General features: G+C 46.1%; 1 protein-coding gene across 1 annotated transcript in view; it reads left to right on the plus strand.

Moving 5' to 3' along the window:
* The window catches only part of Spon1 (spondin 1), a 279,501-nt gene extending 258,482 nt beyond the window's left edge, over window positions 1-21,019 (plus strand). Inside the window, exons 8-16 of the mRNA XM_021201343.2 lie at window positions 8,511-8,712; window positions 10,151-10,291; window positions 10,698-10,773; window positions 11,684-11,866; window positions 12,823-12,993; window positions 13,081-13,248; window positions 14,008-14,172; window positions 16,369-16,632; window positions 19,484-21,019. Coding sequence (XP_021057002.1) covers window positions 8,511-8,712; window positions 10,151-10,291; window positions 10,698-10,773; window positions 11,684-11,866; window positions 12,823-12,993; window positions 13,081-13,248; window positions 14,008-14,172; window positions 16,369-16,632; window positions 19,484-19,647 — 1,534 coding nt within the window. The 3' untranslated portion in view covers window positions 19,648-21,019. The remainder of the gene's footprint in view (window positions 1-8,510; window positions 8,713-10,150; window positions 10,292-10,697; window positions 10,774-11,683; window positions 11,867-12,822; window positions 12,994-13,080; window positions 13,249-14,007; window positions 14,173-16,368; window positions 16,633-19,483) is intronic.
* Window positions 21,020-26,558: the final 5,539 nt, after the last annotated feature.

Raw genomic sequence — 26,558 nt, forward strand, 5'->3', positions numbered from 1 at the left:
CTCTTTGTTGCAGAAGATGAGGCCCTGGGACAAGCACCCCACCCCCCGCCGCCACCCCTGCAAGCCTGCCTGATGGAGGTTAATGGGATTCCAGCCTCTTCACCCAGTGGAAAAGCCAGGGTGACCTACTTTGCAAGGCACTGCCTGTTGAAACTCTTTTTTTCAGCTGTCTTCATCCGCATTCCCAGCACCCCAGCACCCCTTCTCAAAGGGCAGGAGCGGATGAACGAATCAGCGGTGGCGTGTTTGATTCAGTAAATCAAGCCAGAGCCCTGACAGCCCAGCGTTCAGGTAGAGACAGGGAAAGACAAATTCTGAGCAAAGCCACATCCTTCACTGGTTCTTTGCAAACACAAGTGGGAAACAGTTCCTACAAATCATTCTGAATTTGCACTACTCCAGGGTGGTCTGAATGCTAAGAATTACCGGAACTTTCAAAGATATTCATCTCCTGGAAAGGACTGGCATTCCCCCTAAATTATTCCCATCCATTCCGCTTGGTTATCTCTTGCTTAGACAATGGCCCATGTTTGTGAGATTAGCGGTGCGAAGACTGGGTCAACTTCCCCAGAAATGAAACCAGAAACAGCCCTCGGGTTCCAAGGTCCCTCTTGCCTCCTACCAGGAGTCACCTGGGTCCATCCACGCCCGTGGGGTAGTAAAGGAACTCGGACTAGAGCAGGTGGTAGATCTGCATGTCCAGATGGACTTGGAATCCCAAATACCTTCTGGTTAGAAACTAATGTTGCAAAAACTTGACAAACCCTGATCTGCCAACACCGGGCTTCAGCCTAATGAATGGCTTGGGCGCCCCCTAGTGGCTTAGTAGAGTTCCTGCACTTGAGAAAACAAATTGAAACAAAAGTAAACCTAAGAACTATTACTAGGTAGGTCTCACTGGTGAGGATTTGTAACTTATAAGGCAAGGACCAAAGTGTAGATTGATGGTAAAATCATTTCTTGCCTCTTTTCCTCTGTGGTATTTTGGGAAGCTTTCTTGAAAATGAGACATCGTACTGTCAGGAACCAATGAGAAGCAATTTCTTCACAGTACACTGGTCCCATCTTGCAGGTTTAGTAACTGCAAAGATGGGATTAAAGCACTTCTGTGCCCTCATCCCGTGCACCTCACCCTCTCAGAGGTCAGAGAAGACATTTCTTCATGTACACATTTATTTTTAACTTATGTGTGTGTAAATTGTTCATAACTTTACTGGAACTGGGTCTTTTTCTCAGAGATGTGGCTTATCACTGTATAGATGCTGACACTTTTCAATGATGCTGGATGGGGACACTTTTATGACACTCTATTTTTCTTGGCACCAGAGGTATTCTGATTCACATCTTAGGTGCCCTCCAGAAAGCTAAAAGCTTGGTCTCCAGCTTGTGGCATTAAAAGGTGATGGAAACTTTAAGAGTTAGAAAAAAGACTCCCAGCACTCAGAGGCAGAGGCAGCTGGACCTCTGAGTTTGAGGCCAACTTGGTCAACAGAATGAGTTCCAGGACAGCCAGGGCTACACAGTGAAACCATGGGGCGGGGGAGGTTGGAAAGAAGTTAGGCCTGTGGAGGTGTGTGCCTGGAAGGTCTGTTAGGACCCACATATCCACCCACCCCTCAACCACCCACCCACCCTTCATCCCCCTACCCACCCCTCACCACCTTCTTGTAGCCCTGCCATGGTGCACAATGCTGCCCAGTCCCAAGGAAATGTGGTCAGGTAACCATGGATTAAAATCTCTGACTTTAACCATGAGCCAAAACAAGTTTTTCTTCTTCAAAGACATTTTCCTCCAGTGTTTTGTCAGTGGAGAAAACCAGAATGAGAGGGTCCATGGAGACTTTTACATTTTGAAATATTAGTGTATAGATATAATGACATGTCTTGGTGCAAGGACCAAAATTTCAGCATTCGACAGGTTGCACGCACACCTTTTACAGGAGAATAAGTTTGCACAATATTTTAATGCATCTGCCATTTGCCTGTGACCCATTGTGTGGGGTCAAGTGTAGAATTCCCTATTGGGGTTTCATGTTACTGTTCAGGAAGCTTCAGATTTGGGGGTTTTAAGATTTGTAATACTAAGCATGTACTGTTCTGGTTATTATCCAAAAGTTTTAACTGATGTTAATTCAATCTGTTTCTTTTGGGGTTGCTTTTTCTGTTTCAAATCTGAGAAAGGAAACATTTCTTTTCTCTTCTTTTCTTTTTATCCCCACCTTGAAAAGTAACATTTCTTTGATAGACACTTTTCTTAAATGTTTGACATTTTTCTAGTCTAGATATTGGGTTCTAGAGCTGTATGGTGTTCGTTGCAAATCTGATATTTTCATTTTAGTTGATTCAGTCTGACAGCACTTAGTGACCTGCCTTTCCTCTCTCTCCACTCTGGCCCACTAATTTCTGATCTACTTTGAAATATCATATTATTTTAAATTAGATTTGTCATATACTGTGGCATGCAATAAGTCTCCCTGCTTAAAAAAGAAAAAATTCACATGTAAATCCTAGATAAAAGAAAAATAGGCCACCAAATTGGCAGAATGTCATATCGTCATGGAAGACCTGGTACCTAAGAGAGCATAAATAAGAACTTTTATTAAAGTTTGATTATTAAAGAGCCCTGGTTCTGGCTAGCACGTCCTAAGAAAAAGTCACACATACGCTTATCCATTTCATTATTTTAAGTAAGGTTTTTATAAGAGAAATAATAAATACTTTGAAGCAACCTTTAATTAAATTTGAAGGTCAAAGGAAATAGAAAAGCTCCACGTTCATTTCCTAGATTAATTCATTTATTTCAACAAACATTTGGAAGGAGCCCATTGCATGCTAAGATCTGTGCCAGGAAGGAACTGTAGCTGAAATGTTCTCCACCACCACCCCCAGTTCCCAAATGGCCTCTACTCTATAGGCTGGGGAGAAAGTGGCATTAAACAGGAAACTCTGAGTGACATAGGTCAGTGAGTGAAGGTAGGTCAGAGGTGCTAAGCAGTTTGGGAGAATGGGGGAAGCTCCCTCATGGAAGCACTGAAGAGCCTGGGGGAATTTTCTTGTCCTAGATAAGAGAAAGGGGCAAGTTATATCTAAAGACACTTAAAACAAAAAAATGTTCCTATATCCTGTGCAGTCAGAATTGCCGGGTGACCCAACAGAGGTCTAGGCATTTGGGAGTCTGGTCTTTCCATCCCATGAAGTCTTCAACCACCCTCAGGCTGCCAGTTGTTGAGTTGCTGCTGGTTGTTGAGTGATGCCTTAGCTACTTTTCTTGTTGTAACCAAATACCTGGTAAAAAGCAACCTAAGAAAGGAAAGGTATATCTTGGCTCATGGTTTCCAGAGACACTGTTCATCCTAACAGGAAAGGCGTGATAATAGGAACATGAGATGCCTGTCACAGTGCATCTGCAGCCAGGAAACCCAGAGATGTGGAGTGAGGCTCAGCTCACTTTTCCTTTCTTCCCTTTTGCAATTAGTCAAAGGGTGCCAGTCCATGGATGGTCCTTCCCACACTCAGGGAGGTCCTCAATTCATATCTGGAAACACCTTTGAGAACCTGGTCTCCTTGGCGATTCACAAACCAGTTAAGTCGACATGAAGATTTATCATCACACAAGAAGGTTATGTCTGTCAAACACAGAAGTACCAGTTCATGCTGGGTTGGAGTCAGGAGATTTGTCTCCCTAGGTTGTCACTGTGAATCCTGTCACTTGTGGGCTTCAGGAGATGAATAACCATCTCTGAAATTACATACTTATGGAGATGGGGAGACAGTGAGTGGGGTAGTCTGTCTGTGTGGCAATGGAAGAGGGGGGCTATATTCCCAAAGGATGTGGGACAGGCTCTGGAATGGGCAGCGCCACAGTTCCCAGGCTGCAGGGTGGTGGTAACACATGCCTTTAATCCCAGCATTTGGGAGGCAGAGGCAGGCAGATCTCTGAGTTGGAGACCAGCCTGATCTTCAGAGCGAATTTCAAGACAGCCAGAGCTACATAGAGAAACCCTGTGTCTATTGAATGAAAGAGACAGACAGACAGACAGACAGACAGACAGACAGACAGACAGACAGACAAACTGCTGAGGCTAGAGAGATAGCTTCGTCAGTCAAGTGTGTGCCAGTAAAGTACAAGGTCCAGAACACATTTTTCAAATGTCAGGTGTGATACCACATGCTTATAATCCCAACATAATGGAGGGAGAAATAGGTGGATGCTTGAGGCTCCCTAGCCAGCCTGCCTAGCATACTTGGCAAATTCTAAGACACAGAAATCTTATCTGCCCCCACCCCTGCAAAAGGACAGCTGGACAGCACATGAGAAACCACACCTGAGGTTGTCCTCCAGCCTCTGTATATACACACAGACATGTTCCCAGCACACATGCACACAAACTACCTACACCTGTGCATGCCACATACACAAAGAAGCTATTGACACCACTGACCCACAATCCAGAGGAATTCATACTGGAGAAGAGGGGTCTCCCATCTGTGCTTAATCATATAGAAAGACAGGCATGTCTGTAGTAGGTATCTTAATCACTGTCCTATCTTCATTACAAAACACCATGCATGTCCAGGTCAACTTATAAAAGAAGCATTTAATTAGAGACTTGCTTACAGTTTCAGAGGACTAATCCATGGTCATCATGGAGGGGAGCACAGTGCCAGGCAAGCACGGTGCTAGAGCAGTAGTTAAGAGCCATGGTCCAAAAGAAGGAGACAGAGAGAGAAGGACTGGGCTTGATGTAGGCTTTTGAAACTTCAAAGCCCGCTCCAGTAGCACACCTCTTCCAACAAGGCCACGCCCCCTAACCCTTCCCAAACAGTTCCACTCTCTGGTGACCAAACATTCAAATAGATGAGCCTATGGGGGGGGGGGGGGGGCTATGTATGCTTATTCAACATACGCAGTTGGGTAGTCTTGGATAAGAGCTTTGAGACCCAAATGGTGAGCAGGATCTTAAGGACCTAGAGATAACAAGGCCAATTCAGTCACCACCAGATACACATGTATTCAGTTAGCCCACCAGGGTCCTCCATACCTGGGGAACACTGGCAAAGCCAACCCCTAAGGAGCTCCCTAGCCTAGAAGGAGAGAAAGAATGGTGAGGAAGCCATTATGATAGGTCTGGCTACAGAGACCTGCAGGGCATGCAGGAATAGATAGATAGACCCAGGCCCTTGCCTCACCCAGTGAGTCTAAAAGGCTCCTAGACAAGGTGACACATGAAAGGCTTGAAGGAAAATTAGTTTCCAGCCTTGAGCTGCAGGAAGACTGCCTATGGAGCTTGTTAAAACCAATGGCTGGGCCCTACACAACACCCCTAATTCACCAAATTTGTATGGAACCAGTTAGTTAACCTTCATTTTGATAAGTTCCCCAAGGATGCCAAGGACCCACACTTTCCAAAGTACAGAAATAAATGCCACAGCCCCCAGGCACAGGGAGTCTCTTGGAGAGTGGACTTGGGCAACACCATCTGGTCCTTGTTGTCCTGCTGGTGCTGAAGCCCCTAGACAGGTAACAACTACAGTGACATCTACTCAGAGAAGTCTCCCCCATCCCTTCTCTGATCTCACGGGGAACCCACGGTGCTTTTCTCTCAGCAGCAGAGCAAACTGGTGTCCCTCAGCCAAATGGTGCCAGATCACAGGAATTTCAGATTTCAGATTTTAAAAACTGAATAACACTGATATATACATAATATCTCAGGGATGGCACCCGGGTCTAAACTCATTTGTTTCATATACACCTTATTGCACAGCCTGAAGATAACTTTGCACAATATCTCATTAAATTTTTAAATTAGCATACACAATTTCATTACAGGATTTTCATGTAACTGTGTCACGGTTTGTTCAAATTCATCTCACTCCACCATTATCTGCCCCAGTGTTCCCTGGCGCATCTCTGACTGGTTCCCCACAGCCATGGCCTTCTGCTTTCATGGCACATGTTGAACTCCTTCGTCTTCCCTTCCACTTACAATTACTTCATCTTTCCTCATGACCCCCTTTCTAGTTCTATGATCTACACACACACACACACACACACACGTGTGTGTGTGTGAGCACACCTAATGAGAGAAAAACCGCAGCATTTGCGGCATTTGTGACTTTGGTTTATTTTGTTTAACATAATGCTTTCTGGTTTGGTCCATTTTCCTGCAAATGTCATGGCTTCATTTTCTTTACAGATGAATAAACTTCCTCTGTATATAAGTTACCTATTCCTCTGTTGGTGGACATCTAGACTGGTTCCGTTCACTGGCTATTACACCTTTTCTAAGAATTTTGTACATGCAAGTATTTCATGATTTTCCAAATTTTCTGTTTGTGGCATTGCATCAGCACCCAAGCTGCTTGGGATTTCGGGGCATCCCGCCTTTGGGGGTTTCAGAATAAAGATCTAAAAATGTTAAACCTCTGATTATAATCATAGCAGAGGTGTCAGGCACTGGATTAAGCATCGCTATAACCCTCTGATACAGTCACAGGACGCCCGTCTTAAAGTTGTGGGTGCTGGGCTTAGCAAGCAACACAACCTGAGTTCGGATTCTCCATATCCTATGTACAAGCTGGGCATGGCTGTCTGTGCCTGAAAGCGCCAGACCAGGCAACCAGGAACAGGCGGATCCTGGAAGCTCGCTAGCCAGTGAGTTGGGCCAAAATGGGAGCTGTGGGTTACATGAAAGATGTTATCTCAAACAATAAGGTGGAGAACTATAGAGAAAGACACCTGACATGGCAGAGGTACATGTATCCACAGATATGTGCGCATACACAACACACGCAAAGGTAGGTAGTTAGGTATGAGGTAAGTAGGTAGGTATGAGGGAGGGAGGGAGGGAGGGAGGTAAGTACGAGGTGGGTAGGTAGGTAGGTAGGTAGGTAGGAAGGAGATAGGTAGTTAGGTAGGAGGTAGGGAGGTGGGTGGGTGGGTAGATAGATAATTTTTAAGTGATTTCAATATTCAGACAGAGAAGTCTGAGTTTGCTCAAGGTCACACAGTTCTAAGAGATGGTGTCAGGGCCTCCACTAAGCTCTCCTCCCTTCTGCTTATTGGTTGGTTTCTTGTCTGCCAAGAGCCAATGGTCTAATTCTGTGGGTCCCACCAGGTCTGGAGTCATCACTTTCTGGGTCAGGTGAGGGTAGACAGAAGCAGCAGATCTCTACAGAAGGCACAGGGTCTCTCAAAACAGCTAAGGCTGACCAGCTACCAGATGGCATGAACAGACCAGTTGGTGAGTAGCCAAGGAAGTCCCACAGCTAAGCAGCCTGATGCTCCAGTCATGCCAAGCTTCCTTTAAACCTTGGCACCTGCTACCCATGTCTCCAAGCTCATTAGTCTCTGTGCACTTTCACTTCCCTGAGACAAAGCAGGGTCATAATTCTACTCCCGCAGAATCACCATGAAGGGAAAATGAAATAGAATTGGTCTGTCGCCTACAATGTGCTAAGAGAATGTGACTCTTCCTCCTCAGTCCCTTCAGTGGGCCACCTCCATCATCTCCTGAGACCTTGCAACCCGAGAAGATGGAGACTAAAGAGCAACTCCTGGTAGCTAAAGTCTAGAGACATGATTTCCAGCAGCTGGAACATTCAGCCATAGGTGCCCTGCTTGCCAACTCAACTGGTAACCAAGGCAACCAGATGGGTATGCCCTGGTGCCAGGCAAGACCTCACCTTGGCTGATCTCTTAAGAGAAACAGACAAAAGGCATGGGAAGACCTCACCACAGTGATTCTCTGGAGATCTCAGAAGAGTGGGCAAGAGGAGAATTTAGGAGTTCATGTTGGAAAGAATATTGTCTTCGAACATATGTTTGTGTGTGTCGTTGTCTCTGTTCTGTTCTGCGCTTTAACATTGTGACTTTGGACCAGTTCCATGGCCCTCTTAAAGAAGTCAGAATCAATAATCCTTACCTTAGTTCTGTTGTAAAGATGAAACGAAGTTATGCCTTGGAACCTTGGTGAGCAGTTAATTGTCTGTAAGTTCATCTTACATCCCACGCAGTTGTACACACACATTCACACGCACATGCATACACACACACACATGAACACACATATACATATGTACACACAAACACATACACACACCAGAATTATTTGTTCTTTCCTTCAGATATATATACTGAGTACTCTGTGCCAGGTGTTGTGCTGTACGTTGGAAATTAATCTGTGTATGCAGCACACACCAAAACCTGATTTCCCCGAGCTTTCTACAGTGCAGTGATGAGTCAGTCTATACCTGGGCAAGTGAACCAACCAAGGAAATGCTACAGAGGTTTTTTTTTTTTTTTTAAAACGGACAGTGTGAGAGTGACACTTTCTCCATCTTAGTCCACCAGGTAGGCTCAGAGGAGACACAAGGAAACCAAGGATGCTTGAGAAACCAATCTGCATTCTCCCTGCTCCTCTCCATTTCTAGCCATGGCCAAGCCACCTAGCCCCACCTAGTGTGTGCAGCCCTTCCCAAGTGTGACAGTCTCCTTATTTGGTTTCTAGGAGAGCAGCACCCTCAGCTGAATTCTCAGTGGACAGGACACGCCACTTAATGTCCTTCCTAACCATGATGGGCCCCAGTCCAGATTGGAACGTGGGCCTGTCTGCAGAGGATCTGTGTACCAAGGAGTGTGGCTGGGTCCAGAAAGTAGTGCAGGACCTGATTCCCTGGGATGCTGGCACTGACAGCGGGGTGACCTATGAGGTAAATGTGTGCTCTCAAACTCCCTCAGCAACCCTTCCTGGTCTGCCAATGTTCTAGGTGTCCTGGGCACAGAGATGGGTGTGACTCAGCTATATCCTAGAAATCCCTTGTCTAGTGGGGTGGCCAACATTGTTCTGTGCACCAACTGCATAGTTGGTACTGAAGGTACACAAGGCCTAAGAAGTAGCTAAGTGGTTAAGAACACTTGCTGTTGGTGAGGATTAATTCAGTATCCTGGCCCTGCAAGGCAGCTAACAAACATTTGTAACTCCAGTTCAAACTGGAGGATCTAATGCCCTCTCCAAACTGGGTACTAGGCACACAGGTGGTGTATATACATGCATACAGGGGAAGAAAAAAAAAACCTTAAATACGTAAAATAAATAAATACTTTTAAAAAGATAAATCTTCTAAGTCCCCAGAACCTAGGTAAACCGTCAGATATGGGAGTACATGCTTGTAAACCCAATGCCAGGGAAGAAAAGACACGTGGATCCCTGGAGCTTCCTGGCCAACTGCATTACCCTACTCTGCAAGCCCCGGACTACGGAGAGACCCTGTTTCAAAAAGCAAGGTGGAAAGTCCCAGAGGAATGACACCCAAAGAGGACCTCTGTCCCCCACACACATGCTTCTGTACCCACATGTGCAGTTACATTCACACCCAAAAGGAAGGAAATGAGAGAGAGAGAGAGCAATCACCCAGCACACTGAGTTTTCAAGGCAGACGTACCTGATGCCCTGATTTTTAAATGTTTCTGTTTACTTGCTACATTGTTATTGTTGGGTTTGGAGGTTTGCTTGGAACCCAGGAGGAGTGCTCTACCACTAAGCTATATTCCCAGCTTTCCCAGGCCTTGTTTTGTTTTTGCTTTAGGTATGTTGTCACTGTGGAGCCCAGACTAGCATAGGACTAGCCATCCCCCACAGGTGTGTGCTGCAATGGCTGGCTGGTAACTAGCTTTTCAAGCCTGCCGCACTCCATTCCATCTATAGTCTGGGGCTGCCTTCCCACAGCAGTGGCTGGGCTGCATCATCATCAGAGGCAGTGTGACTCACATCTGACCCAACATGAGAACAGTTTGCTGCCTGGCCCAGCAGAAAAAGCCTTGGATCCAGGTCAAGCTGGCTCAGCCATTTCTAAGCTTGGATGACCTAGTTGGAACTTGGCTCCTCCAACTGGGCAAAAACTTTTGGTGCATGTGAAAGATTCTAAGCATAGGTTTATGGATTTCAAAGCACAGGATCCACACTAGGGAATTCTGTAAATACAGTTACATTGTATAAATTCAACCAGAGAGAGGCTCCATGTCTGATGCCCAGAACAAACATACACACACAGACATGCATACAAGGTCCTATTAGAGTTTTTGTCCAATAACCAATTGCTTTGAAGTTTTCACATTGTATTTCCCACGTTGTCTGTTTTATTCCTGCAGTCACCAAACAAGCCCACAATTCCTCAGGAAAAAATCCGACCCCTGACTAGTCTGGACCATCCTCAGAGTCCTTTCTATGACCCAGAAGGTGGGTCCATCACACAAGTGGCCAGAGTCGTCATCGAGAGAATTGCCCGGAAGGTACCATGAGGAGGGCTAATGTGCCTAGACACCTTTCTAGAATCACTGGGGTCTCCGGAGGGCAGGAAGCACCTCTGGATATGGGATTTCTGGGCCTCCTGAGGGTTCAAGTACCAAAATTATCTTTCAGATGTAAATTAGTAAAAGCAACTCAGAGTGAAGCCAGGATCAGATGAATGATTTGATCAAGTTTATCCTGAGTTCTACAGTCAATTGCTAATGTCTGTCATGGTCGGGATGTCTTGTTTAGTCAATGCTTTTTTTCTTGCATTGGTTTTTTTCATTTAAGGTGTAAATGTTAGCCCAGAAATCTGCCACTGCAGGGTTTTGTGCCAAGATTCACCTATTCTACCTCTCCCTTGCCCATCCTCCTTTCTGGAAAGTGCACTCTCCATTTCTCTTGCAGGGAGAACAGTGCAACATTGTACCTGACAATGTGGATGATATTGTAGCCGACCTGGCTCCAGAAGAGAAAGATGAAGGTATGTTGTTCTCCTTTGTTGCAGGTGGCAATACAAACTGATGTGACCAGTAGCCTCTGACATGGTCTTTGAAACAACCAGGACTGGGGTCCTGGGGGGGAGGGGTGCTGGTGTCTTAGCATGTGCTTATCATGGACCATGCCCTGGTTTCTATCTCCAGCACCCTAAAAGAAAAAGACTAAACTCCAAGGCCAACATTGGGCACTGAGTGTCAGCCACCTGGTGAAGGAGTGATGTTAGAATAAGTACTTAACATTGGCAGTCTATCATGGCCATAAAGATGGCATTTGGTAGGTGTCATAGCATCCAGATCACTTGCTGCTTTGATGCTTGTTCTTCCATGACAGTTCATCTACCCCTCATGGAGGACAGGAGTCAACAGAAAGAGTCAGAGCCTTGGCTTGAATTGAAGTTTCCCCACAGATCCTAGACTTTGTTACTGTCTATAACCCTGACAAGCCAACTTTCCTACCTTTCTTCCTTCAACTAAGAAATGTTCATAACAGAGGCTGCCTCAGAGAAAATGAGGATCAGTAGGCTCCATTAAGTAAGATTCTTAAGGATGCCAGCACAGAGCAAGCACTCAGTGAACTGACACAAGTGGGTGGAGCCAATGAGGTTGCAAAAATTCGTGAGCTTTCTAAGACTGCCTATGAAGTACATACATGTGTGGAAACAATGTCTGCCAAGGACAGAGCAGTGACAAGAACATGCACACATGCAGACGGTTCTTACAGGGAGAGGATGGTCACTATTCATTAGATAATCACCAGCACGATGTTAGGACATCATTTTCAAAGGAAAAGCATGTCTGCTCTCATCCTTGGAACACACAGATGAGCCTCTATGCAAATAGCCAGCCATAGCTTCCACAGGTCCCCAGGGAGAACATGTCAAACACTCTTTGCAGATGACACCCCTGAAACTTGCATCTACTCCAACTGGTCCCCATGGTCGGCCTGCAGCTCTTCCACTTGTGAAAAGGGCAAGAGGATGCGGCAGCGCATGCTGAAGGCACAGCTGGACCTCAGTGTCCCCTGTCCTGACACCCAAGACTTCCAGCCCTGCATGGGCCCAGGCTGCAGTGATGAAGGTAAGGAGACAGACTGTCCACACCTGCTGGAAAGGACTTGGGAGAGAGGGCTTCCTGGCAATATGACTCCCTTACAACCTTTTAGAGTGACATCATTGTCAATGACGTCCAGCCAGAATGGGTGCCTCCTACGGGATCTTGAGGAATACACAGCCCATCATCTGATAACAGAACTCTGACACCAACTGGCTTCTTCCCGAATGCTACTTTTATGTCACCTAGACCAGACCACCTGTTAGAACATTAGGGGGAAAGGATTTATTGGTCTTTAGAGGATTTAGTCAGTGGTTGCTTGACCCATGTACTTCATAGAACATCATGGTGTGGGAGAGTGATGCACTTTCCCAAGATAGGCCCTGTTTCCCAAAATCTCTACAACCCCTTCCCCCTCCCCCAAAAGACCACTGCACTGACTGGTGTCTGGACAATGCAAACTTTACTCTTAATCCAGAGTCTAGGGAAGAGTGCACACACAGAAGGCAGGAAGAACATTTGGGGTTTACTCTAAAGCAGGTGGTGGCTGTGTCTTTTACCCATTGGTTGGGGTCCTACCTCACAATCTTATTTAATTGGCCAGTCTGAAAAGAACTGGTGCACAGGACATGGAGGACGGAGAGAAGGGTCATTTCTCCAGGCCATCAGTGTCCTAGAGGGAGCACCGTGTAAGGGAACAGGAAGGAGCAAGCCCTGCTATAGACAAGCCTACAAGGAGACAGGGAGAAGTCACTGTCAACAATGAGGCTCCTTTCTAGGGACTGGAGCTAGGAAGCTAAGTGCCAGTGGTAGAGCTAAAATCTCTGTCCTCTTCCTATTGTTGTTCCCCCAGGAGGAATGAGAGTTCTAAATCTCTGGGGCTGTTCACTCTCTGTTAACGCCTTTCCTCCCAGAGTTGGAGTTCTCTTATACCGACCCCAGGTTCTTTTCTGCCCCTCCTGAGCATGCTCGGTGTGTTACAGATGGCTCCACCTGTACCATGTCCGAGTGGATCACCTGGTCACCCTGTAGCGTCTCATGTGGCATGGGCATGAGGTCCCGGGAGAGGTACGTGAAGCAGTTCCCAGAAGACGGCTCGGTGTGCATGCTGCCCACGGAGGAGACAGAGAAGTGCACGGTCAACGAGGAGTGCTGTGAGTTGGGGGCGCCCTGGAGGTGGGTGGGGCACACAGGTGGATCCCAGCACCAGCGGGACAACTCCAACTGTTTGGACTCCCTAGCTCCTAGCAGCTGCCTGGTGACTGAGTGGGGTGAGTGGGACGACTGCAGCGCCACCTGTGGGATGGGCATGAAGAAGCGGCACCGTATGGTCAAGATGAGTCCCGCGGACGGCTCCATGTGCAAAGCAGAGACATCGCAAGCGGAGAAATGCATGATGCCCGAGTGCCGTGAGTGGATATGGAGAGGGCTTTGGGCAGAGAGCTTCACACTGGTGGCTCCTGGATAGAATTCACCCGTGCTCCATAGAAGCATTTTCCTTGGGAAAGTAAATTTAGATAGGACATCACTGGCCGAGTCTAATCGATTCCTGGTTGGTTGTTTGTGGGGTTGATACAGGGTCTCACTGTGAAGCCCTGGCTGGCCTGGAACTCGCTACGCAGACCAGGCTTGCCTTGAACTCAGAGATCTACCTGCCTGCCACCAAAGCACTAAGATTAAAAGCACACACCACTGTACACAGCATATTCCGATTTAACAATGGCCTTCTTAGTTGTAATAAGGCACAACTCTGGGCACTCTATGCACAAATGCATATCGATGTGCACACAAGCACACACACATTCCAGGGATTTCAGTTCAGACAAGCAAAACTGCAGCACTGAGCCAATCTCTGCCTGGGGTGTTCTTCAGTGAGGCCCCATTAAATCAGTGGTGCCTCTGTTGAGAGAGACCTTGCACTCCACTGCACTGGCTTCACCTGTATCAGGTCATGACCACCAGCTGGGCCACAGGAGATGCAGAAGAGTAACAAGCACAATCGGAGTGGTGGAGAGCCACTAAGCTAAGCCTCTAAGCTGTTCACTCTGAACCCAGGGTCTAATTCTATTCTACTCCAGTGGCTAGTGGCTGGTGCGGGTGTCATAGGGCTAAGATCAAACCCAACAAAAGATGCCTGCTCTCAGTGCCAAACTTGGCTCTTGACCTAGATACCATCCCGTGCTTGCTGTCTCCCTGGTCCGAGTGGAGCGACTGTAGCGTGACCTGTGGGAAGGGCATGCGGACCCGCCAGCGGATGCTCAAGTCTCTGGCAGAGCTGGGTGACTGTAATGAGGATCTGGAGCAGGCGGAGAAGTGCATGCTGCCAGAATGCCGTAAGTCCCAGTTATGGAAGTTCACCCTTCCCTCCTCCAAAGTTCCTTGGTCCAGTGAGCCCCTAACCAGCTATTTGCTAATACTGCCAGATAAGGAGATGGCTACGTGGATAAAGCATTTTGTGTGTAAGCATAAGGACCATGGTTTGGATCTCTAGAACCCACATAAAAGCCCAGGGCAAGCTGGCTAGACCAGTCAGAAATCAATGATCTCTGGGTTCAGCCAAGAGACCCTTTTTCAGTAAATACTGTGGAGAACACCAGAGGAAAGTACCAGAACTCATCTTTGGGCTTAGAGATGCCCATGCACACACATACACATGCAAAAGGATATATACTGTTAGATCCTATAGTGAGACTGACTTGTCAGAGAGTGGAGTTTGGATCTGTGTTGGCAGAAAGTCTTCAATCTTGTCATTTGCAAAACACATAAAGTGACTGAGGTCTGAATGGGAGACGGATTAAACATGTAACACAAGCCAGTCATGCCCAGCCCTTTCCCTCCCACTTCCTTGCCGGCTTGTCTTACCCATTAACTTTCTGAATCTTTCAGTTTGTTTGTTTTTTTTAATTTTCAATTTTTTTTATTGAAGATAGATTTTTTCATTTTTTATTATTTTCTTCATTTACATTTCAAATTTTATCCCCTTTCCTCATTTCCCCTCCCCCTGCTCACTAACCCACCCACTCCTGATTCCCTGTCCTGGCATTGCCCCCTACACTGAGGCATCAAGTCTTCACAAGGCCAAGGGCCTCGCCTCTCATTGATGTCCCACAAGGCCATCCTCTGCTACATATTTGGCTGAAGCCTTGAGTCCCTCCTGTGGACTCTTTGGTTGTGGTTTAGCCCCTGGAGCTCTGGGGGCACTGCTTGGTTCGCATTGTTTGAACCTTTCAGTTCTATCCCGGCACCATGTGATCAGCTTACTTACCCTCATCTGAGGCTGCCCATTAAGTCAGGGACACCAACAGACCAGTAAGGAAAAAAGAAGAGAAGAAAGAAAGAAAAAAGGAAAGAAAAGCCCAGGTTCTCAAAAACACAGTGGCCAAATCTCCCTCTGAAACCTGTGTAGTCAACTGCCAATACTGCTTCTCCCTGTTCCTCGGTTTTCAGGTCTGTATAGCAGCAAACTTTCTAAATTACTCTGAGGACTAAAATCAGCTACTGGCACCAAGTGTAAGCAGGTGCAGGCCTCAGCCAATGAACAGTAGCCTCCAGCTTTTACTAACCGTAGTTAGCTCACAGTTACCTCTATGACTGGACTCTAGAGCCTTTAACAAATGGTGACAAGTCACCAATTCAAATAAATTTTTATATCCATAGAGTCGATTATGGGAGATCAGGAAATGAACATCTGCAGGGCACTGCTGGAAGCAAACTGCTCATTTAAGCCTTGTAGCCTAATTCAAAAGCTACCATTATCCCCATTTGGCAGACATGCTCCCTCGGGGAGACTGGTCCAGGCTTTACAGAAATAGAGTGTGGAATCATTTGCCTCCTTGGACACACCCTGAAAAATCAGACCAAAATGCTTTTTCCCCCTGCATTGTGAGGTGCTGGCTTTGTAAGAATTTGCTACATCTTTTACTATGAGAAGCCATAAAAAGCCTCCTGCTCTTGATCCTTTGTGGGATTTCATATCTCAGGCTCCTGTGTGCTTTACACTGACCACCATATGCAGGGTGCAGATGAGATGCAGAGTAAGAAAAGCTGCATAGGTCTGGGAAAGTCCTAGGTGTGGGGCCTGTAGGGGACCACCTGCTATCTTGTTCTCTCCAAAAGCTACAAAGTAGGGGACCATTCTCTGAAGACCACACTACAGCTTCCCTGAGGAAATCTAGGGTCACTGAGACTGGGGGTAGGGGAAGGAGACTGGTCAGTCAGTGCCACTAGCTGATATGACTATTCCAGGAAGACACAAGGCAGGCCATGGTGCTATGAGAACACCTTCAGAGTTCCCCATCACCTTCTCAAGTCCTACAGGAGTCAGACTGGGAAAAATGTGGGAAGACTGCCACCAATTCTGCCCCTGCTGCTTCCGATGTGGTCTCGATAATGCCACTGCTGCTGAAGACCAGTTCCTCCTGGAAAATGGCTTATTGCTCTTGGCAGCCTGGTTGAGATGGTCAAAAAATGTATACTGGACTATTCTGTTTCGGACATAGATGTACTCACAGCTGTCTGTGTCTTGCCAGCCATTGCCTGCGAGCTCAGCGAGTGGTCCCAGTGGTCTGAATGTAACAAGTCATGTGGGAAAGGTCACATGATTCGAACCCGGACAATCCAAATGGAACCTCAGTTTGGGGGTGCACCCTGCCCAGAGACTGTGCAACGCAAGAAGTGCCGCACCCGGAAATGCCTTCGCAGCCCATCAGTCCAGAAGCTGCGCTGGAGGGAGGCCCGAGAGAGCAGGAGGAGTGAGCAGCTGAGGGAAGAGTTGGATGGAGAGCAGTTCCCAGGTACTGTTCCCTGGGGGCCCGCGCTGGCCTCCAGGACACATGGGACAGCTTTGGGCTGAAGAGAGAGGCACTTGGATTATTCAGACCGAAGTTTTGATTCCTAAATACTAAGAAAGCATAATGTATATAGAAGAAATTGAGTTAATATTTGTAGCAAAAAAATATTAGATATGATAATTAGCTGTCAAAATCCGTTTTCAAGCAAAAGGCCTCTAGAAATTGTACAGTACTTTCTTCTCATTTGCAAAACACCTTGCTCACAATCAGCTGTGACTAACCAACCCCATTTGCTATTTCAAAAAGGGAAATACAATAACACAGATGTGTTGAGAGGGTCCTGGTTGTTAGGGGAATTTCATGATTCCTCATATTACATTATCCTGTTAAGGGGAGGGCTGAGACAAGACCACTCTGGCCTGGTGGCTTCTTGGTTTAATGTTAACCACACAGCTTAGCATTTAGATGTTTATTTCTTCAAATTAATATGGCCCCAGGTTGCCACATAAGCAGTTAACACTCCAACAGAAAAATGAACCAAGAGCAAAGGAAGCCAAAGAATGGGCACAGTACGAACTGGGGTTCCAGGAGATGCCAGAGCAGAGAAAGCCAGACTGAGTCTTAGGGAGCTGTTAGGAGCTCGCCAGTTAAAAAGTACCCTGAGCCAGCAGGACTCACAACTGCCGAGGCAGAGACACCAAAGGGTGCACTAATAGGTGGGGTGCAGATATGGAAGGATACAAGGAGAGAATTGGTATAAAAGTCAACAGTCAATTGTAGAGGAGTTGGGTCTGAGTCTCTGCTTTTGAGAGTGGCTAACAGACCCAAATTAGGTAATTTACAGAAGACAAAGACAGAAGCTGGTTTTGTTTATATCTGGGGGACAATTATGTGTCCCCTTCTCCAGAATAACTTGAAAAGTTATAGGACAAAAAAAAAAAAAAAAAAAAAAAAAAGGAAGCCAGGCAGATGTCTCAGTAGATGAAGCCTAAACATGCCAGAATTCAGGCTCTGCAACCCACATGCTGGAAGAGAAAACCAGCTCCACAAAATGGCTCTCTGACCTACACAAACACATACTGTAACAGGCACTCATGCACAGATAAATAAGAGATATAAAACCAATCTTTAAAACCATCATCCCAGGACTGGAGACATGGCTCAGTGGTTAAGAACACTTGCTGCTCTTCCTGAGGACCCTGGTTCAATTCCCAGCACCCACATGCTGGCTCACTCCTGTCTGTAACTCCAAGATCTGACATCCTCATGCAGACATACATGTCAATTCACAACAAACAGGAAAACATAACTTTAAAAAAATCACCATCTGTGGCTGGAGAGATGGCTGCTCTTTCAAAGGACCCAAGTACAACTCCCAGCATGCACATGATGGCTCACAACATTCTGTAACTCAAGTCCTGGGGGATCTGATGCCCTCTGGCCTTGACAGGCAAAACACCACACATCCACACTCACACCTACACCCATGACAATGAAATTTTAAAAATAATCCTTACACGGAATGGCACTGCCGAACAAGCTGGTGCAGTGATTGGCAGGCCAACAGAATGAGTTAAGATAAGATCATCCAATGCTTATGCACCATTAAGTGTTCTTGGGATTCCCAGGGTGCAAAAAAGGGCAGCCATATAAAAGTGAAAGTCTCTTCTTTAAGATAGTCCATTTGAGGGCTGGAGAAATGGCTCAGTGGTTAAGAGCTGGCTGCTCGTCCTGAGTTCAGTTCCCAGCAACCACATGGTGGCTAACAACCATCTGTAATGGGATGCCCTCTTCTGATGTGTCTGAAGATAGCTGCAGTGTACTCACATACATAAAATAAATAAATCTTAAAAAGAAAAGAAAAAGAAAAGACAATCCATCTGGCTGGCCATGGTACATGCCTTTAACCCCAACACTCAGGAGGCAGAGGCCAGCCTGGTCTACAGAGCTAGTTCTAGGACAGCCAAGGATGGATACACACAGAGAGAGAGAGAGAGAGAGAGAGAGAGAGAGAGATGGACTAAGTTGACAGATCGTTTCCTTAGGGAGTATGGCAAGCAGGCAGGCAGGCAGGCATCAGTCCATACCAGTTAAAGGCTATGTGCTCAGCAGTTTCTCCAGGAAACTCTGCTGTGGTGTGGTAAACAGGTATCTAATAATAGTCACGAGCATCTGTGTTCAAAGGAGAGATATACGGAAAGCTGTGACAAGTGCAGACAGGAGGCTTCATCTGTGGAGTCAGAGGAGGTTCTGAGGAAGGCATGTGCATGTTTCATAGGATAAGAATTGCTCATTTTACTTGCTATTGGGCGGGCTAAAACCTCAGGCAGGGAGGCTAATGAAGTAGCTCAGAGCCCTATGGTTGGGCACGGCTTACAAGTCAGTGCTTTCAACAAACCTGTATTAGCATGAGCCTGCAGCTCAGGGGCCAGCTGGCTTGGATTCACTCTTCTGAGGTGTAGCTGTGTTGGACTCAAGTCTCATTTGTGCAGTCACAATCAAGTAGGGGTGGCACAGCCCCCCAGCCTCACCTGCTCCACGGGGTCTCTCCAGTGAGGTCACCCCGTCATGCTCTCACACCTAGCAGCAGCTTCTCAGGCATGGTGTCTGCTCGCATCCCATTTGCCAAACCAAGATTCAAAGGGGCGGGGAAACAGACTCTGCCCTTCGACAGGCAAAGATCCAGTGCACTAGCATGAGCTAACAGCCCCTAATGAGGAGAGCAGGCATTAGTGAATTCAACCACTCCTTACACAGAGGAGCAGTGTAGGGCAAGACAACTCATTGGACAGTCCTGCTGGAAGTCAATGCTCTCATATTCTGCTGGCCTAACCAGGTGCTCTCTGACTTTCAGGCTGTCGGATGCGCCCGTGGACAGCCTGGTCAGAATGCACCAAACTGTGCGGAGGTGGGATCCAAGAGCGCTACATGACTGTGAAGAAGAGGTTCAAAAGCTCCCAGTTTACCAGCTGCAAAGACAAGAAGGAGATCAGAGCGTGCAACGTGCACCCTTGTTAGTAGGAGTTCAACTCCCCAGGGCTGCATTCCAGATTCTAGTCACCAATGGTTGGGTGGTTTGTTTGCTTATGTAAGATGATTTCAATTGTGTCCACTAGTTTTCTTTTTTTTCTTTACGGTGTGGTTTGCCCAATAGTCTTATGGATGCCAAGGGACATCCTGTCTGAATACTTCTTGGTGAGTGCAGGCCAAGTGGGGCATCCTTGTCCTCAGGTGGCCCTCTTCCTACACTGAGTGAGTAGTGTTGGTTCACCTTGTACTAAACTGAAGTGTGTCCCTCTGGAACATCCCCCTGGTCAAGCAGGGCGAAGACCCTGGCCACATCCACAAGGAGAAGCAACCATGTTCTCGGGTGCCAGGATGCAGCACACAGGAGACACAGCCATCAAATGCAGAGAACAGATTCTCCTCTCTCATCCTTGGCCTGCTCACTCTTACAGAAACCTGTTTACCCATCTCTTTTTTTTATTTAGCACAACTCCAGGTATCTTGGTAAGTCTTCAGGGTCATGGGTTCTTCAGTGCCCTGAGGAGAAGCTCTAAGGTGGGGTGGCGTTTGTTACAAACCTGATACTGCTTTGTTGACACCACAAGGGTAGCAGGTGATGATGGCTACTTTATTTGTGAGCTGTGATTTCCGTTGAGTTTTGATTGTTGGTGCCATAACTGTCCTAGGATGCCGGACAGATGCACTAACCTTTTTTCAGATCCTTCTCTGAGCCAATGCAGACAGTCTACTGGGCACTGGTTCCACAGCCAACCTAAAATCTCCCTACACATAGGCAGACCTTTTAGGCTCCCCAATCTTCCTTAGAATAAAGCATTTTAGCTCTGAGAACTACCTGATAAGTCTGCCAGAGAGCCTTCAAGTCAATCCTCAACAAAAATACTATCTTCCCTACTTAAGTTTTTAGAGGAAAAAGAGAAAGACAAACTATTCCCATGACTAAGACACAAACCTACAAGTAAGGGTTATTCAGTCATGCCTATGCCTGATTTCTGGACCAGGGCCCTGGTTTTCATGGACAGTCCAAAGGAAAGTCGGGGGCTTCCACTGATTTCCAAGCTATCAGCAGCACTCTAAACCCAGGAGTCTAAGAACCAACAGTCAAGAGTAAGAGGATGTTTATCTCAGCTATGAGCTCATTAGCAGGTTTACTCATGCATCTGTTAAAACTGCCACCACATCCTTTTGCAAGTCTGTTTATTACTGCTTCATCCAAATGCATACTGTGGGCAAGATGCACACAGTGCTATGAATACAGTACTTTAAGAATCTGCATTAAACATATCAGAATATGTCCAGCCACATCTATGTACAACCCCTGAATATGTATTTTCCTTAACACACGAGAGCCTGTTCAATTAAAAAAGAAAAGAAAATCTCGCTGGGTCTGTCTTTGTTTTGAGGCTAATTAAGTGGTGGGAGGGTTGGGTCTATTTTCCAGTTCCCACCTAGTTCATCTGCAGGAAAAGATGGCGGGCACTTCTGTTCCCTCTAGATGGGCCACTGGCATCACATCCCTCAGCCGCCTGGATTATTTCCAATGCTATTTTTAGATTAATGAATTGCTTTCTCCTTCAAAGGAGTATAAAACAAAGAAATGAGAGGCTTGAATTTCCACCCTCCCCAAAAATGTTCTGCTAAAGGATCTGCCCTGCCTACTTCTGCAACATCCTCCTAGTGATCTTGTCAACTTATTCTCAAACCATGAAAATCTTCGCTAGCGGCTTGGGTCCCACTCGGGCATAATTTTAACCCTGATTTTGGAGACTTTTTTAAAAACCAGAAAACTGACTAAAGAGAGCGAGAAACATGCTTTCGTCATGAACTGTATGCACTGTTTGCAGTGGGGAGTTTGTGAATGTCAAATCTTTCCTTTCAAAATCCTGGAGTTAGGTGGCTGTCATTTTTCTGGCTAACCAATCATTTTGGAAATAAAGATTTTTCTTACTACGAATGAACTCTGATTGGCCTTCCACTCTGGCGAGTAAGAACTTGCCACATAAAGAAAACTAGAGACAGGAGTGTACTATGTACTCCACCAAAGAAAATTTTAATTGTATATATCTTACACCAATCCCAAACCAGATGTATGTAATCTGGCCAAACCCACATTGTAAGATGTTTCCCAATCAGACGCTGAGTCAATTTCCTTTCACCATGCCAATGTCTTTTATCAGAGGGCAATCTACTGAAGCTACTGAGACTAAAACCTGGGCTCCTTCCCCCCTGAAGTGAAAAAGTTAACAGGCCCTGTGCTTTCTTTGCAAGGTCTCCTGCAAGAGCCTGCAGTACTCAAGGTCTGCCTGCGAGCAGCAGAACGGGCACACGTTCTTGGATGCCTTCTGCACTCTGGAAACCCATCACAACCGTCTACTGTATCAATGCATAATCAAATTACCACTGTGCTCTGTTTTCATTAAGCCTCCATGTTTCAGACACTAACAAGTTAAAAACAAAATTTTGGATCACTCATGGTGGAAGCTGTATTCCCAGCACTAGAGAACTGTCCCAAGCCAGCAATGGTGGTTAAAGTCAGAAAACTCTAAAAACTACATTTATAACAGTCTGACCTGGAGTCTTCAAAGCCCAGCTTTAGAAATTCTGTTATGGGCTGGTGAGATGGCTCAGTGGGTAAGAGCACCCGACTGCTCTTCCAAAGGTGCAGAGTTCAAATCCCAGGAACCACATGGTGGCTCACAACCATCCTTAACAAGATCTGACTCCCTCTTCTGGAGTGTCTGAAGACAGCTACAGTGTACTTACAAATAATAAATAAATAAATATTTAAAAAAAAAAAAAAGAGAAAGAAATTCTGTTACATAGAGTTAAACTGTAAAGAAGTAAAATATTTATACCCTAAAAAATGCATACTATTATCCAAACAAGACTAAACCATAAATGTTTAATTCCTACTTAAAACTCTGAATCAAGGAAGCCAACCATTTCCACCATGTTGCTATTTGGCAAGGTCGATTTCAGTATCCCCATTCTTCTTGTTCATATTGCCCTAAGTAGACAGAATGAAAATAAATTCCCTTTGAAAAATGATTGAAATGCGGTAACAAATTATAAATAGCAGCTACATGTTAATTAGCACGGGGCTAATTCTCCGATTTAGATCCTGTAAAAAATGAAAGCGAAACATCCATATTAAAATGTCACATTTAAATGATGGTGCCTACTTTCGAACCCCCAAGAGCTCAGAGGCGGTGCATGTATCCGATGCTTGTGTCCTGGGACAGAAGGGCAAGGACAGGAATGGTGGGGCCCAGGGAATCTGGGTTGGCGCCTGAGCAGCTATGACAGCCAGCCTGGGTGGGTCCTGCTGTTCCTGTGTCAGGACTAACCTCCAAGCCTTCCCCCTCACCCTCACAGTTTAACCAGTTCTCAAGCAGAGGGCGGGGCTCCCAGCAGCCAACTCTTCCCCAACTGCCCCTCACTTCTTTCAGAGCCCTCTAAGTGTGCACCTCTGTACTGAATCTGACAGGAGCTGCATTTTGGTCATCTGTAACTGAAAAATGTCTCGACAAATAAAATTTGCATACATAATTTTTAACAGTTATCATCAGAGCGCAATGCTATCTCAGGCTGTTTTACTTAACATGCATGGTGTCTTCACATAAGATGGCATTCATTAACATCTCACGGTGCTCAAAATACCCCACTCAACATACTGATTAGTAACAGGCTCATATTTTAAGTCATTTCATGCTTAGACAATTTTCCTCTACCAAGAGTAATTTGTAAGTATTAAGAGAAGAGTAGGGACTGGTGAGATGGCTCTGTGGGTAAGGGCACTCACTGCCAAGCCTGATGACCTGACTACAGTCCCCAGGATCCATACGGCAGGAGAGGACCAATGCATAGAAGCAAGTTGTCCTCTGACCTACACATCCTGATGAGTGAATCCTAACCCGGAATAACCAACCTAGCTCGGACGTCAGAAGAGTCACCAGGACACTTCATTTCCTGCTGATTGTGCGGGACGCCCGATCTGCCTGAAGCAGGACCTGCACTTCAGTCATATCCACAGAGAAACCTTTATAGTAACTTGACATTGCAGTGATATCTAATAGAATTACTTTCCTAGTTCATCTTCTTTTCCTTTCACTTAGCAAAAATATGTCAGTCCACAACATTGAGGACTAAGAAGTTTTAAAACGGGCTTAAGCAGCTTGGAGACGCTCTGAACAACCATTCTCAGCCACAGAGAATCTGTCCCCATCTGTCCCCACCTCCCCAGGGCCCTGCTATGTAAACCACTGTGGCCCTGAACTTGTGACATCATGATTCTCCTGCCCCAGCCTCCTTAGTGCATGAATTCCGGTCTGTTCCACCCTATGCAGTCAAACTACAGACTTCTCTCTTCTAACCGAACATCCCAATTTAACAACTAATTCTAGGTTTGCATTGCTTCCTACCAGGACTGACCACTGAACACCGACTTGCTCTCACTGTTCTTACAGCTTAACTCCCTAAAGCAAAACATCTGTCACCCAGCTTTGTGCCAAAGAACTTCCCCAAACAGCCCACCCCACACTCACTGCCTCCATTTCCTTATCTGCCAACCACACTGCAGCTCCTACCTAGTGTTCACAATCAAGCAAGCCTACAGAAGGCTGATTGCTGCTGCCCCTCACTTGCCACAAAGCTTCTTTCCATCCCAAGGCCTGAGGTTCCTTAAAATACAGGCTCTTGGGACCTGGAAGATGGTTCCACAGGTAAAACTCTCTAGCTTTACAAGCCTAAAGAACTGAGTCTGAACCTCAGAGGTCAATCTCTGGAACCCATATAAAAAGCCAGCTGTAGTAATGCACATCTGGAATGCCCAGCACTCCTATGGTGGGAAGGGAAGTAGAGGTAGGAGAACGGCCCAGAAGCTCTGGGGACAGCTATCCTTAAGCACACAGTGCAGAGACAGAAATGAGACCCTGCTTCAACAAGGTGGGTTTAACTTCCTGCCTGCGCCAATCAGAAACTGAACTATGGTGGGTGGGTACTATTACTGATCTTAATGCCCCAGCAGTTACTCAGGAGGTTGAAGCAGGAGGATAACTTGAACCCAGGTAAACAAGGCCAGCCTGGACAAGACCAGGTCCTGCCCCAAAAAAGGAAGGTGTGTGAGAGACTAAACATATGGTTCGTGGACAGTGAACACAGACCGAGTCTTAAAGCTGCCTTGGCTTTCAGCCTAAAGCAATACTCCTGGTTATAGAAGAAGGCCTGGGAGATCCCAGGCACGGCACAAATGTCTCCTTGAACTGAAATCACCAGAGCTCAAGGAACCTTTGAAGCAGCTTGAAGTTGCTGTAGAATATTCTAGAATGTTTCAAAAGGAGTGTGGAGGGTGGCAGGAAAGAGGGGATCCCAAACTACATACAGGGTAAAAAGCCTTTACCAAATATTAAGTGTATGTTTGGATCAACTGGACTTTGGTCAGGGGATGAACCATGAGCTGTGGCAAGCTTACTTCTCAAGGGCTGGGGACTGTCTGCATCCCAGAAGCCATGCTGGAAAGTGCTGACCAGTCACCCAGGATGTTCAATAGTGGGCTAATCTATTCCTAGAAAAGCTACTTCAGACTGCATTTAGTTCTGGTTCAAACTGAACAGCACATATACAGACTAGTTACCAGAACAAAGCCAAACACCTTCAGATGAAAAAGCTATGTCCAGACACCCAACAACATAAAATATTCAATTTCTATCATCCAAGCAAAATTTAAATATATACAAAGTCAGGATCATAGCTAAATAAAAACCACACAACAGAAACAAACACAAACTACAGAGATGTGGGATCAAAATACACCTTGCCATTGTAGACGTACGACTCTGGGAAAGAGTGAGAGGGCTGAGTAAGGGGCATGCATGACCTTAATAAGGAGTGAAACTGGAGATGTATACACACACAAGAGGGAGGAGGGTGCTGCCAGCACATGGGAGGATTGCTGGAAACTCAAGGCCAGGCTGTATACACGGTGAAATCTAGGCCAGCCAGAACTGACCATAACTCCAGAGATGGAGAGGAGGAAGAAAGAAGGAAGGGAAGGGAAGGAAGAGGAAGGGACTGGAGGGGAGGATCAAAAACAGGCAGGAGTAGGAGACATCCCTAACAACCCCAACACTCAAACTCAAGCAGGAAACTCTTGGGTTCAAGGTCTGCTTGAAGCACACAGTAAGTTTCAGATCAACCTGGGCTACTTCATGAGACCTTATAAAAAACAAAATAAAAACCCTAGGGAAAAAAAAACACAGTCTGAAATAACCCACTGGACAGGATTAACAGGAGACAAAAAAAAAAAAAAAAAAAAAAGTGCAGAAGCAAGCTCACAGAAGCTGTGAAAATATACAGTGTGAAGTTCAGAGTGGAAAAAGGAGAAACAAAAGGGAACCCCCAGGAACCTGGATATTACCGACTAGCTCCTGGTATCTAAAGGCACAGGTGACAATCAGGAACCCCTCCCACAAGGATATACAATGGTTCTTGAGAGGCATCAGAGCCAAAGATAAATCCACTAGTTTCCCAGGCAGTAATTTTACCAGAAACTTAAAACAATAATTCTACATTAATGTGAACATTTTTGAAACACAATAAAATTAAGTGATTTTGTTTGTATTTAAATAAATCCATGGCCCTCTTTGCCAAAGACATTTTAGGATTCATCCACTGGGGGTCTATGTGAATTCATACATTCACCTCCCTCTCTCCTCTACACCTGGAGCTTCTCTGTTAAGAACACTTGAGAAGAAAAGTTAAAACCCACTGACCTCAAGAAAGCAATGGAACAGTAAGATCACCTGCAGAACTCCCTGAGACCCGGGGCAGAAAAGGCACAGGCTACTCCAGCCGGGTCCATATCCCTCACCAAAGCCCTGGCACAAAAAAGGAGCCGTCAAGCGCCG

Source organism: Mus pahari, chromosome 1 (assembly GCF_900095145.1).
Source record: "Mus pahari chromosome 1, PAHARI_EIJ_v1.1, whole genome shotgun sequence".
In the NCBI taxonomy this organism is placed as follows: Eukaryota; Metazoa; Chordata; class Mammalia; order Rodentia; family Muridae; genus Mus; species Mus pahari.